This window comes from Melopsittacus undulatus, chromosome 2 (assembly GCF_012275295.1).
Source record: "Melopsittacus undulatus isolate bMelUnd1 chromosome 2, bMelUnd1.mat.Z, whole genome shotgun sequence".
In the NCBI taxonomy this organism is placed as follows: domain Eukaryota; kingdom Metazoa; phylum Chordata; class Aves; order Psittaciformes; family Psittaculidae; genus Melopsittacus; species Melopsittacus undulatus.
This window is the reverse complement of record NC_047528.1, coordinates 71,207,396-71,221,228: the sequence shown is the minus strand read 5'-3', so window position 1 is coordinate 71,221,228 and position 13,833 is coordinate 71,207,396. Positions and strand designations below refer to the sequence as shown.

Below are 13,833 nucleotides of genomic sequence, written 5' to 3'. Positions count from 1 at the left end.
TATGCTCACATCTCATCAAGTACACCAGTTTAATAGACAAATGTAAGCTATTAGAGGTCACTGCTTACAGTTTCATGACAGTGTTCCTTCTGTTGCTTGTACAAAAAAAATACACATCTAAATTAATTTAAATAACTGTGTGATAGATTTATGCTTTTTAATAAGTCTTTCACTATCCAGTTAGTAAGCATTGCAGTCTCAGTCCAGTCCTCTGTCAAATAAAGCAGATTCGGTTACACTGGAAGTTCAAGAAACACTCCCCTTATCTGTTAGGGGTCACTGAAAGGGTAGGCTGCACAATGCTTTCTTTCTTTAGAGCCATTATAGACAGCTATGTCAAAGCAGTGTTCTGTATTTAAAGACTTTCAGTTCTAAATGTTGTGTAACTTGTGTAACAAAGTTTTAAACCTTAATGTGAAAGTTTTAAAAATTGTTATTCTGAGTAATTTTTATTCAAAGTATTTTATTTTATTTTTAAAAATGTGCCAAAAGTAAGACAGGATGAAAGATAAAACTTAGTAATTTTACAGTTTTTATTCCAGGATGAAATTTCTCCAGTACCTCAAGGATATCAACAAGGATGCTGGAGAGGGACAATTCATCAGGGACTGTAGAGATAGGACAAGGGGTAATGGCTTCAAACTTAAACAGGGGAAGTTTTGGTTAGATATAAGGAAGAAATTCTTTACTCTGAGGGTGGCGAGGCACTAGAACAGGCTGCCCAGAGAAGCTGTGAATGTTCCACCCCTGGCAGTGTTTACGACCAGGTTGGGCAGAGCTTTGGGCAACATGGTCTTGTGTGAGACATCTCTCCCCATGGCAGGGGGGTTGGAACTGAATGATCATAAGGTCCTTTCTAACCCTAACTATTCTATGATTGTATGAATAAATACAATCTAAACGAAAATATTTTCAGACTAAGAAATAGCTTTCAGGTGTGGTTCATAGCTCCTAAGTGGTAACTGTTGTTACTATCTTTTGTAAGATGTTTTTAATTCTAATAGTGATTGGGATTGCATATCATCTATACATCTAGCTTTTCAATAGAAGTGTCTATATAGATTTTTTTTTCTCATAGGTTCTCTAAAACTATTAAAGAAGCCTGTGAAATAGCATTTTCTTTTCGTTCTAATCCTCATTAATGTATGGAACACAAAGCTATAGGGATTTTTGCTGCATTTTCTTACATTCCATTCAGTTTCAAATATCTGAAGGAAATTGTCTTTTAATTCCCTTTTCTTGAAAAGAAACATTTCCTGGCAATATAGCAGCATTTAAACTTTTGCTGTGGCCTGGAATTCTAGTGCTTTGGGGTTTCTTTTTTATGTGTGTTGAAGCTGGAGTCATTAAGAATACAAACTCAATTATGTTACATGTTTCTTAGTTAAATGTCGCTGGTATACGGAATTAGCAGCTGCTACCCAAATAGTTCTGTTGTTGTTGTTAATGGTATTAAAATAACAGCCACTATAATCGTGTTCTTCTGCTATTCAGTGATAATATAGGAATTAAAATAAACTCACAGAAATCTAATTCAGGCAAAGTAAAGTAAAATTCTGGGCTTTCATTGGCTTCCACATTAAAAACTACAGTAGGAATCAAAGTCTTAGTTTTATTTAGGAGAGAGATGGAAGGCATCTAAGGGCTGCTTTGAAATCATTGAGTGTGGCTGTTTACTGGGTTTATGCACACTGCTGACAGATTATAATTTCAGTTTAATACCTTTATGGGAAGAGTGTGCCAGAGAGTAAACCTGTGTTCAGACTATTAACTGTACAGAGCATTTTCATGTACATACATGCATATGTATTTACACATAGGTGTGGGAATTCTTAAAGAGCCAAGGCCATGTAGTGAGCGATCTCGATACCCTGAGCCTTATTACTGTAAAGTAAGAAGATTCTTGGCAGGAATAAGCAAGGTCAATTGTCCTGTTAGGCTTCTGTAATTTTCCACTGTAAACGTGCAGAGAATGATCTCTGCCAAGGTTGTAGTTTCCCACTGTATTTTTAGAGTAAGGTATTTAATTGCAATTATAACAAGTTATAAATATTAGCTTTGTAAATGGTATTAACCTCTAGACTAACCAATTAGAGCTCTGTATCCAAGGCTGTTACATAAGAAACGTAAGGGCGTAAGGGTATAAAAGGAGCACTGTATCTGAATAAACTTTGGCAATCGCTTGATCACATTGATTGTCTCCGCGTTGTCCGTGACTCCTGTGTCAACACATAGATATACACCCACACAATTGCACACACATTTTGCCAATATTCAGGAAATAATTAACAAATAATTGTTATTTAAATATAGACAATATGCTTATATTTCTTTAATTCAAATCAACAGGCTTCTAAAAGTGCAGGTATGTAGATTGTCATGGTTTAAACGCAGCCAGTAACCCAGACCCATGAAGCTGTTTGCTCTCCCCGCCACATTCCCCTATCCAGGCAGGATGAGGAGGAGAATCAAAAGAATGTAAACCCCATGCGCTGGGATAAGAACAATCCAGTAGCTGAAGTAGAGCATACTACTACTAATAATGATAATGATAAGGGAAATAACAAGTGGAGAGTATATAAAACTAAAAGGGGAAAAGGAAGAGGAAAACCACAGTAAACAGCAGTGATGCACAATACAATTGCTAACCATCCCCTGACCAATACCCAGCCCGACCCTAGCAGCAATCTGGTCCTTTCCAGGTAACTTCCCCCAGTTTATATAGTGGGCATGACATACTGTGGTATGGAATACCCCTTTGGCTAGTTTGGCTCAGGTCCTCTGGGCTTCTTTTGCCCCTCCTCACTGGCAGAGCATGAGAGACTTAGCAACAGCTGACACATTGGTGTGTTATCAGCATTATTCTCAGACTAAAGCCAAACCACAGCACTGCACCAATTACTAGAAAGGAGAAAAAATAACGGTTATGGCTGAAATTAGGACATAGATTCATAGAGAACTTCTTGGTACAGTTATAAAGGTAACTGGAGAGCCTTGGCCATAGCCATGAACCAGGGACAATGTTATAACCACAAAAGTTCCCCCCTGATAGGGCCCTCTTTTTGGACATGACATGACTCAAGGCTTGCCTACTAAGTGAAACTCAAAGTTAAGCCAACCTACCAGTCTTGAGAGAAATGCAGAAAAGAAAGTACAGTTCCACTTTGCTGATGATCCCTTGAGACTGTAATGAACTGTTGACTTGAGGTGATTGTGAAATTATAATAGCTGTCATGAGATGGGAAATCAAGAGCTTTAGAGATCTATTGAAATGACTGTATAAATAAAACATATCACTAAAAGAATGACTACTAAACCCTGTGTTAATCTGGTTTGAGCTGGAAGTTTCCAGAAAGTTGAGCATGCTCTTTGTGAAACTAGGAGGTCATACAACTAATAATGTGCTGTGTGGTTTCTGAAGACTGAGCGCTTTCCCAAAATTAAATGGGGTCAAAAGGTGTACTGTGTGACAGATGGAGCAATTACATATAATTTACAGAGAAATGGCGTCAGCTTAAGCAGTAGCTGATAATTTTTTGCTGCCATTAGAGGCTTCAGAATGGATACCTAAAATGCAAGGACTGGTAAACTGCATGCATGGGACCTGACTACATTACATATCTATATACACACACATATTATCACTATTATCCGAATAGAGGAAGATGTAGCATAAATAGTGTATACATCTGGGAAGACTTGCAACCCCAGAAAATCTGTTTCTTAATGAGAATTTTATTCATTATCAAAGGAAATGTGAGCCAGAGGATGTGCTTACAGTGGGTGACTTCTTCATTTGTGATAGATGTATGCATGGCACTGAGAATGAATCTCAGAATACAAGGTGACTTTATATCCACAGATAAATGAAATCAAGTATTCTTTTAAAGTTTATTAATACATGGTTCAGTGTTTCAGAATTAAAAACTTTAAAAGATAAATGCTTACTGAATTAAAGTTTACAGTTATATTGCACATAGAGCTTCTTAGGAAAAAAATAGCCCACATGACATCCAAAACTTGGATGTTGACTGAGATTTAGAGCCTGTATCTAATATTTCTCAATGAAGTTGGCAATTCAGAGAGCATCTGTATTTCATTAGCAGTCATATTTTATGTAGTGTGTGTACTGAATACATATAATTGAATGGATTCATATATTACATACACAATAACTATCGTACAGTGGCATTGAAAGTGTGAGCTTTGCATGGAGATGGAGTCTCAGCCACTGCTTTTCACATTTTGACTCACTAATCACCCTTACTCCATATATAATGGCAGTGTTTCCAGAAAATTTCTATAGAAAATCTGTATTCTGTCTGTATCAAAGAGAAGCAAACCAGTAAACAGAACCCCAAACTGAATATATTAAGAATTCTTAAGTACGGTAGTTGCGAATAACTACATTCTGCCAGTTTTACAATCATGGATTGAGATTTACTTGAAACCTTGAATTTTGAGGGATATGAGAGATATGAAGACATTTAAAATAATAAAAAAAAAGAAGTCATAAAATATTCATTTTAGCTAAATATGATGTCTCTGTGACATACTCAGGGTTCATACACAAACTCATGCATATAGAAATATAGAAATGCATATAGAAACATGGACAATGGAATTGAGAGTGCCCTCAGCAAGTTTGCTGATGACAGCAAGCTGTGTGGTTCGGTTGATACGCTGGAGGGAAGGAATGCCATCCAGAGGGACCTTGACACGTTTGCGAGGTGGGCTCATGCCAGCCTCATGAAGTTTAACTATGACAAGTGCAAGGTCCTACACCTGGGCCGGAGCAATCCCAGGCACAGCTACAGGTTAGTCAGAGAAGAGATTCAGAACAGCCTCACGGAGAAGGACTTGGGGGTGTTGGTCAACGAGAAAATGAACATGAGCCGGCTTCAGTGTGCGCTTGCAGCCCAGAAAGCCAACCGTATCCTGGGCTGCATCAAAAGGAGCATGACCAGCAGGTCAAAGGAGGTGATCCTGCCCCTCTCCTCTGCTCTCATGAGACCTCACTTGGAGTATTGTGTTCAGTTCTGGTGTCCTCAACATAAAAAGGATATAGAACTGTTGGAACAGGTCGAGAGGAGGGCCACGAGGGTGATCAGGGGTCTGGAGCACCTCCCATATGAAGACAGGCTGAGAAAGTTGGGGCTGTTCAGCCTGGAGAAGCGAAGCCTGCGTGGAGACCTCATAGCAGCCTTCCAGTATCTGAAGGGGGCCTACAGGGATGCTGGTGAGGGTCTCTTCATTAGGGACTATAGTGACAGGACAGTGGGTATGGGTTGAAACTTAAACAGTGGAGGTTTAGATTGGATATAAGGAGGAAGTTCTTTCCTGTGAGGGTGGTGAAGTACTGGAATGGGTTGCCCAGGGAGGTTGTGAATTCTCCATCCCTGGCGGTATTCAAGGCCAGGCTGGACAGAGCCTTGGGTGACATGGTTTAGCGTGATGTGTCCCTGCCCATGGGAGGTTGGGGTTGGAACTAGATGATCTTGAGGTCCTTTCCGACCCTAACTATTCTATGATTTTAAATTAATGTACTGCTCTTTTTCAATGTGTTCTGAGGACACACTTCCAAATAAAGACAATTCAGGAAAAAAATGGTTAACGTAGTGACCGTTTGATTTTTTTTAGAAGCCGTGTTTAATTAATGAGTTAAATTAGAAACTGACTTCCTATTCATGTTTCCCTCTTTATCAAGTAACCTTTAACAAGAGGTTTACTTGCTACAGGAGCAAGGACATCACAATGAAATGCTGGGTACAAAACAGAAATACTGCAGAAGGAAGTGAGTGGGAAAAGCTATGTTTATTTCCTCTTGCTCCCATAAGCACAGTCTAGGGCATGTATGGACATGTGTGTTTATCTGTGTGTGCATGTGTCTGTGCACATGTATACACCTCACAAGTATTTTGACAAAGCATACTGAATACAAATTAAAATGTATTTTTTACTGAATCTTTTCATAAGTAAGTGCAAGTTCTTTATCATGGTAAGTAACTGTGTTCAGTTAAATTCCAAGTTTTTTTAAAGAGCATGAAATGTGATATAAGATGAACTAAGGCTACTTCTCGATCAATTTCATATTTGGGATCGACTCAAATCTGTTTCACCTTTTTGCAGTCTGTTGTTTTAAATATATTCTTGCTCATATGGGAAGAGAGATTAAATTTCAAAGTCTTTATGGTTTGTCTTGGTCCAGTCATGTTGAGTAAGAGTCAAAGATAATTTCATTTGCATTATTTTTATCTAAAATTCAGGTTATGGCTGATTCTTCATAAATTCTAATGAGCATAAATAAAATGTTAAGTCATTGAAGCTAGTAACTAAAGACATTATTACTGCAAGGTTGCAGAACAGAATGAAGTAAATTGCATTTCTTAATTATAAAACATAATTTGGTCAATTTTTAATATAATTTTTGGTTTATATTCTTCTTTTTTAATAGCACATTAATTTTGTTTTTGCAGAAATCACTTTTAACTGAAGTAACTGCATTGTCACAGAATATGATACATTTTTTCAAGTATTTTAAATTTGTTCTTCTTGACATTTTATGTTTATGTGCAGTTTGCATCTTTTTTGGTTTTCAATTTCAAATGTAACAGATTTTGACTTTTTTGTTACATTTTTTGTACTAGTGTTTTTGGTTTTGTTTTTTTATTTTTTTTTATTTTTGAGAACCTGCTGTTTTTGAATTCTCTTTTTTCCCTTTATTCTCCTCCTCACTATGATCCCAGGAGCCAACACAAAGAAAAGCGCAGATGATATCACCAGTAATGATCGTGGTGAAGATGAAGGTATTTTTTGTTTTTTCAAAGCTCAACCCTGATGCATGAACATAAACTTTTACATTTTTATTATAATAGTGATTATTATTGTTATTGTCATTGCTGTTATTTCCACATTATTTTTAGTCCCTTATTTGCAGAAGCACACTTCAGCAAATACACACTTCAGTGTGCTTCTTAATTTTCTTCTTTAGAAATTACTGTCATTGTTTTTCTTTTTAAATTTCAAATGAGCATATAGATGATTGCAGTTCCTCTGACACAGGTGTAAAAGTTATTCCTGAATATTTGTGAAGTGAGTAACATAAATATTATTTGATACCACATTTTTTTTCCTTTATTCTTTCTTAGGTTGAGAAAATGGAATTTAAAAACATGCATGTGCTCTTTTCTCTTCTACATATCTTCTGAATTCACTTGTTTGAAATTCATGGAAAAAACTCACATCTATCCTTTCTTTCACTTCCACTGTTTCCCCAGTGCACATGCTGTACATTGATGCAGTTGAATTGTGCTTTGTCTTTTCTATTTTTATGTACTTACTTATTTTTTTTTCTCACAGGATGTGGTTTATTTCAGAACACAAAAATAAAGGCAGCTGTTGATGTTGCTTTATTGTTTTTTTCCTGTAATCAGCTTGCCTCTGAGATACGTTTGTTCTGACTCTGACCACATTCCCACTGAAATCAATTACAATCATTTTCATTGACTTCTTTCAGAATTGGATTGGATTCACTGAAAGGAAATGTTAAAGTTCACAGTGAAGTACCCAAAAATTTTTTACAAGGAAATACTTCTTTTTTGCCTTGGCACAGCCAGTCTATTTGAGATGCACTGATACAGAAAGAAGTCATGAAATCTCCCTCTATTCTCACCGTTTTCATTAAAGTCACACTAACAGTATATTTTACTTTCTATATTTACCAAATTAAGACAAATATTTTTCAAATTAATTGAAAAGATTAAAATCTTGTGTAGTTTATTGATGTACTGTTTGTGCAGTATGTTTCTTAATCCTCTTGTTCTTGGCCAATCCAAAGTGTTATTCCATGGTTTGGGGTTGGTTTTTTTTTCCTGTTTTCTTCTATCTGAATTCAGTTCAAATAACTGAAATATTTGTCTCTGTTATTTGCCTGAGAATCATGCATTCTGTATACACTATCTCCTCTTTTCCTGGGAATTCAACTCAATTGCAGCTACTCTATCTGTACACAAAATGCCATAATAAAAATCTCTGGTCTTTGATGCACACGGGTTGCCCTCTACTGTACCCCCTTCATTACAGAATTACACTATTTCTTATAAAAGAACAATGCTGTTCAAAATATTCCAAAATTTCACTGTTATTTTCTGAAGAGTACCTTCCTATTTCTGTGCAACATAGGTTTTTTTTTAATGATATAATAATTTTCTATATCAAATTCTGTATTTAATTTAAGGAAAAGATAAATTAGAAGCAAAACAAGAATTGCTTTAAAAACTTAAGATACATGTTGGATTATGAATACATTGTAACTAAGACTTATTAAAAATTATAAAATGCTAGTTTTTTTGTGATTAACAAGGGCATCCACTTTAGATCTGAAAACATAAAGTGTGGAGCTCATTTCCTTTATGTTGAAGCTAATCGTGTTCCCATTGAAGGGGAAGAGGAAACCTCCCATTGACTTCAGCAGTGAAAGATTCAACCTTGAGGTAGAACTATGTAATAAGGAAAGATTAAATACAACAAACCATGCCATGAAACTTTGGAGAGAGGTAATTCAGTAGCACAAATAATTGTGTTAAATTACTGTTTGCTTTCATTTTCTCAGGGCTTATCTTTGCTTTTACAGAAGAAACACTTTCATATAGTTAACTGAAAATGCTCAAAATAAAAAAAATACATTCACTGGAATGCACCTCATTGCTTTATATGATCTGTTTAATAGCTGCATTACTCTTATAAGTCACAACAATTAAGATCTTACCAGAAAAACTTTTGTTCTGCTGCTCAAATACGATACATAAAATACATGTTTTATATATGTGGTAATTCACTGCTGATCACATATTTATTATCTTTTCTAACAAAGTTCAGGAGAAGAAAGAGTTTTGGAAGGTTTCAAACCTAGATGCCCTACCTCTAAGTATTTTAGCTCAGCTTTTTATTTCACTACTTCCTTTTCCCACTATTCAGTATGCGCCTATCCTACCCAGAAAAGAACACTGCGTTTTAATCTCTGTTTTAGAATAATCAGAGACTCTGCCTTCTCTTGTATGTTTTACTTTATGATTGAAAGAAGAGCTCCTTACACATGCAGATACACCAAGTTATTTGTTTATACTCAATGGCAGCTTGCTGAATTGCCCTGTGCTTTTTAAAGGAGCTTAGTCCCTGTTCCCACTCTGTGGAGAATGTAACTTCCCAATTTAGGTAGTCCAAGACATCTCGGGGATCAGGAGCATAACTTTTTGGTTAATAAAGGAAGAGAGATGAATACAGTACTAAATATAACTCAGTTAATCTTTATATCTCACCATGAAGTATGAAAGTATTACTATAAATTTCATGTAACTTCCTTTATAAATAAAGATCCAGCTGTTTACCTCTTTGCAGGAAGTCGAGCTTTTCTGCATATAGAGGTCAACAATACCATTAAGGAGCATTAATTCAAGGCTGTTCTTTAAGACTTAGCTACTGTGACAAGGAAAAGCACAGCAGAGAAGACACCATTTGATTTCAATACAAAAAATCTGGTCCATGAATTCACATAAATTCTCTGTTAACTCCTATGCTATTGAAAGAAGGAACAGTGTACTATGTTTGCTTCTATTGGAACAATTTGATTTTGTGATATTATACTGAACTATTGGGACTATAATTTCGACAATAATGTCTCAGTGAGGAATGGGAAAGTATAGACCATTATTGTCATTATGATATGTACAGATATTTCTGTGCTGATATATACTTGGATCAGAATATTCTAAAAAAAGACAAGACTATTCCGTAATTTGATCTTTCTCTTTAGGCTTTTAGTTTTTATATACAAATTAAATTCCTTGAAATATTGAAGATATTTCAAGTGTTCAGAGAACATTTCAGAGGAAATACTATTTGAAGTAACCAAGAGAAATACATAAGCTATAACTATTAGACTGGTAGGATGACCCTGAACTGTGTTAACTAGCTGAAGTGGTGAAATTTCCTATTTAAAACATAGGAAACATTTTTAGCACTGTTATAAATTATTAATGCCATATTTCTATTTTTTTATTACTTTATTATGTTTTCTTTACTTGAATTTTTTCAGACATTCATGATCAGAACAGCAAGAAACCTGTTATGGTCTACATCCATGGTGGATCTTACATGGAGGGTACTGGCAATATGATTGATGGCAGCATTCTCGCAAGTTATGGAAATGTCATTGTTATCACTCTCAATTACAGGCTGGGGGTTCTAGGTAAGTGACTCTTTTCTTCATCACCAATTTCGTAGAAAGGTGTGATTGCTTTATTTATCTACTGATGAGCCCCACATCCTTGGGCTAGTTTTAAAAGACCATTTTTGCTGATGGATTTTGGATTCTGCTCAATATTTTATGGAAACTGGGCTAAGTTACTTTCTTTTTGACTGTTCCCTTCACCTTAGACAAAAATGAGTGGATATTTATAATGATGTTAGTGCTGGTTTATTTTAAATTTGTCATTAGATCATATTTGCTCTTGGCTTACTGATTTAACAAGTTTTGAAAACTTGCATCTTTTTCTTATTAAATAAAATCTTCTTGATTCCATGTAAAGAAAAATAAATTAACCAAGGATGAGTACTCACCAATTTGAAAACCATGGGTGATGATAGGAAGAGGAAAATGTTACTGTTTATCTATATTATTTTTGTGTGCAGGTTGTTTTTTGGGGTAGGTGATACCAAAGTAATACAGACAAAACAGGCTATGTACACTGATAAAATTTATGTTGCAGGTAATATGAAGTCAAGGAGCTTCAAGGAGTAATGTGACTTTATCTTTTTAAATATAAAGAACTCCATAATAATGAAATATAATATTGAGAGAAATTAATATTTCTGTCTCTCAGATAGAAAAAACTGCATCTACTTGACATTTTAAAAATTAATTTATCAGCACTAGATTGAATAACAAAATAACCTTAGATCTATGACAGTACACCACAAGTCTTTTCTGCTGCCTTTGTGATTCTAGCTCCTGGATGTTTGCACATACCAGGCTCCTCTCCACATGAAGGTTTATTTATTGAAGTTATACTTTTCCATAGAAATTTAAACTAAAAATTTGCTCATAAAAGCAAACTTTATCTTAATGAAAAAAAAATATACTTTGTATAGAATAGCCTATAGACTGCTCAAATGCTTCTATTTACAGCATTTTACATATGCAAGGTAAGGTGTAGTAATTTTGTTTGTGGGTTTTTTTTTTATTTAGAATGGTATTTACAAAGGGTTTTTTTAAATCTTTCTTAATAGCAAAGTTGATTTATGTTCTTGGCATGCACTGTTTTGAAACACAGGAAACTTCTTTTGCTGAGTTACCTATTCATGTGGTTAATGTGTTTCAACAATATTCTAGCATATCAGAGTACTATGCACAGAGGGATTCCTATAAGAAACAGAAAAGTATTGGAAGATTTTAAATGGATTAATAAAAAATACAGTTGTGTTTGACATTAAATACTGCTTTTCAACAGTGGCGATCACGCTTTTAAGACACTATGGTATTTATTCTTTGTTATAGAGGATACATGTTTGAATTAGAAGAACAAAAGATATTCAGATATACACATAGCATTTAAAAAATCCGGAGAATTGTGTTTTATGAGCATATTTCTGTTTTTTCTTCCTTGGTTAAATGTAAATGTGTTCCTGAGAACTCACTAGGTTCTGCCTGACATTGGAAGACAGGTGAATTCCAGGTATTTTTTACTTGCTTAACAAGTAATAAAAGAAAAAAAAAATCAAAAATTTCTTCAAGTAAACAACCATGTGGATAACAAACTGTTATTCATGAAAGTTTAAAAAGTAGTATAATTATTACGGCATGCAGTTTAAAAGACTGACAAGATTTGTATCCGTTCTAGTCCAGGTTATCTTCTTTTTGATATATATATTTCTGTAAATCTGCTGTGTTTCAGTTGCACTGAATTTGTAACTTTATACAAGAAGACACATGCAAACCTGATTTTAATGGCAGAGATGTGTAACTCTGTATTATCGTATCCTGTGGTGGAGGAATATGCATTGAATTGCTCACATTAATGAGTTAATGATGACCCTTGATAGATAGATAGATAGATAGATAGATAGATAGATAGATAGATAGAGCAATTGATCTTTCTTTTCTTCCTTTGGAAAATTATCACTTGAATTGAATGGACCTGAATGCGGGAGACATCTTACTTCCCATAAATGTTGGTTCTGTTCTTGAGACACATTACATTGTTTCCTTTCAGTTTATATTGTGTCATTAACAGCAGTAGATGGAAAATCTATTAGGAATGCATAGGCAATCACTGGATGATAGTAGCCAGACAAATCATAGAATCATACAATGGTTTGGGTTGGAAGGGATCTGAAAGATCATCCAGACCACCCCACCGACATGGGAAGGCGTATCTGTCACTACATCAGGTTGCTCAAAGCTCCATCCAGACCAACTTTGAATATTTCCAGGTGTGCGGCACAACTTCTCTGGGCAACCTGTGCCAGTGCCTTAGCACCCTCATTATGAAAAATTTCTGCCTTCTATTCAATCTAAATCTACCCTCTTTCAGTTTCAAACCATTACCCCTTGTCACTATAGGTCTTGCTAAGAATTCTCCCGTCATCTTTTTCATAAGCCGCCTTTACATACTGAAAGTCCTCACTAAGGTCTTCTGGGAGCCTTCTCTTCTTCAGGCTGAACAATCGCAACTCAGCCTTTCTTCTTAATAGAGGTGTTCCAGACTTCTGATAATTTTTGTGGTCATCCTCCGGACTCGCTTCAACAGGTGCATGTCTTGTACTGGGGACTCCAGAACTGGATTCAGTACCCCAGGTGGGGTCTTACAAGAGCAGAGAGGCAGAAGCACTTTGCTGGCCATGCTTCTTTTGATGCAACCCAGGATACAATTGCTTTTCTGGGATGCAAATTCACATTGCTGGCTCATGCCCAATTCTTTCATCCACTTATATCCCCAAGCCCTTCACTGCAGGACTGTTCTCAATGCATTCATCACTCAATCTATATTGATACTGGGGTTTGCTCTTAATGTGAGTACAGGACCTTGCACTTGGCCTTGTTGTCAAGGCTGTCAAGCTCCTTCTGTATGGTATAGCACATTAAGTGCTCCCTCTAGCATATGAAATGCACTACTCATCTTTGCATTGTCCACACACTTGCAGAGACAACTGCTCCTGATGCTGCTGCTGCTAGCATCAGCTTCCCAAAGTTTAAACTGTGTGAACAAATCACAGTTTGAGATCCTGGGATCAAATTGATAACATGATTACATATGTTTGAGAAAATCTAGATTTTGAAATTCATTTTTCATACAAGAGGAGAAATGAAAATTATTAGGGACCAATTTACCTAACTATCCTTCACTGAGTTTGGCCTAAAGTATTTGTCAAGGTAATAGAATATAAACTATACGTGTTTCTTTTACTGCCTTCTGATATAATGTAATTTTAATTACATTTAATGAAATCTGTGATCATCCTATAAGTTAGTAGAAGTCTTATGATTTATAAAGACCTGATTTTAATACAGCACACTGCACCCCCTGAACTTTAAAACTGTTTTTTAACAGGCACGATAAAGATTAGGTTTCTCCATCTTTAGTTGGCAGAATCTGGTTGCCTGTTAGCTAAACTGAGATACTGAAAATTCTAGTATCAGGTTAACCAGAAAGCAGACATCTTACACAGAAAAAAAAAGGCTTTACTTGACCTTAAGGACTATAAAACATTTTAACTGGATAATGAAGACAAATATCTTAATACCTATCTTTTCTTCTTCCATCTGGGTAAAATGCA

The 13,833-nt window shown here is 35.5% G+C and overlaps 1 protein-coding gene across 7 annotated transcripts in view; it reads left to right on the top strand.

The window, feature by feature from the left end:
- Window positions 1-13,833, top strand: part of NLGN4X (neuroligin 4 X-linked) — a 119,910-nt gene that overhangs the window by 35,922 nt on the left and 70,155 nt on the right. For 4 of the 7 annotated variants that reach the window (XM_031051169.2, XM_005151419.3, XM_005151421.4 and 1 more), the window contains one exon: window positions 10,094-10,246. The exons of 1 other annotated variant lie outside the window; for it this stretch is intronic. In XM_031051169.2, the coding sequence (XP_030907029.1) occupies window positions 10,094-10,246 (153 nt within the window). Of the gene's footprint in view, window positions 1-6,746; window positions 6,807-10,093; window positions 10,247-13,833 lie in introns of all 7 variants that reach the window. 2 more of the 7 variants (XM_005151418.3, XM_013129597.3) reach the window with 1 other exon arrangement.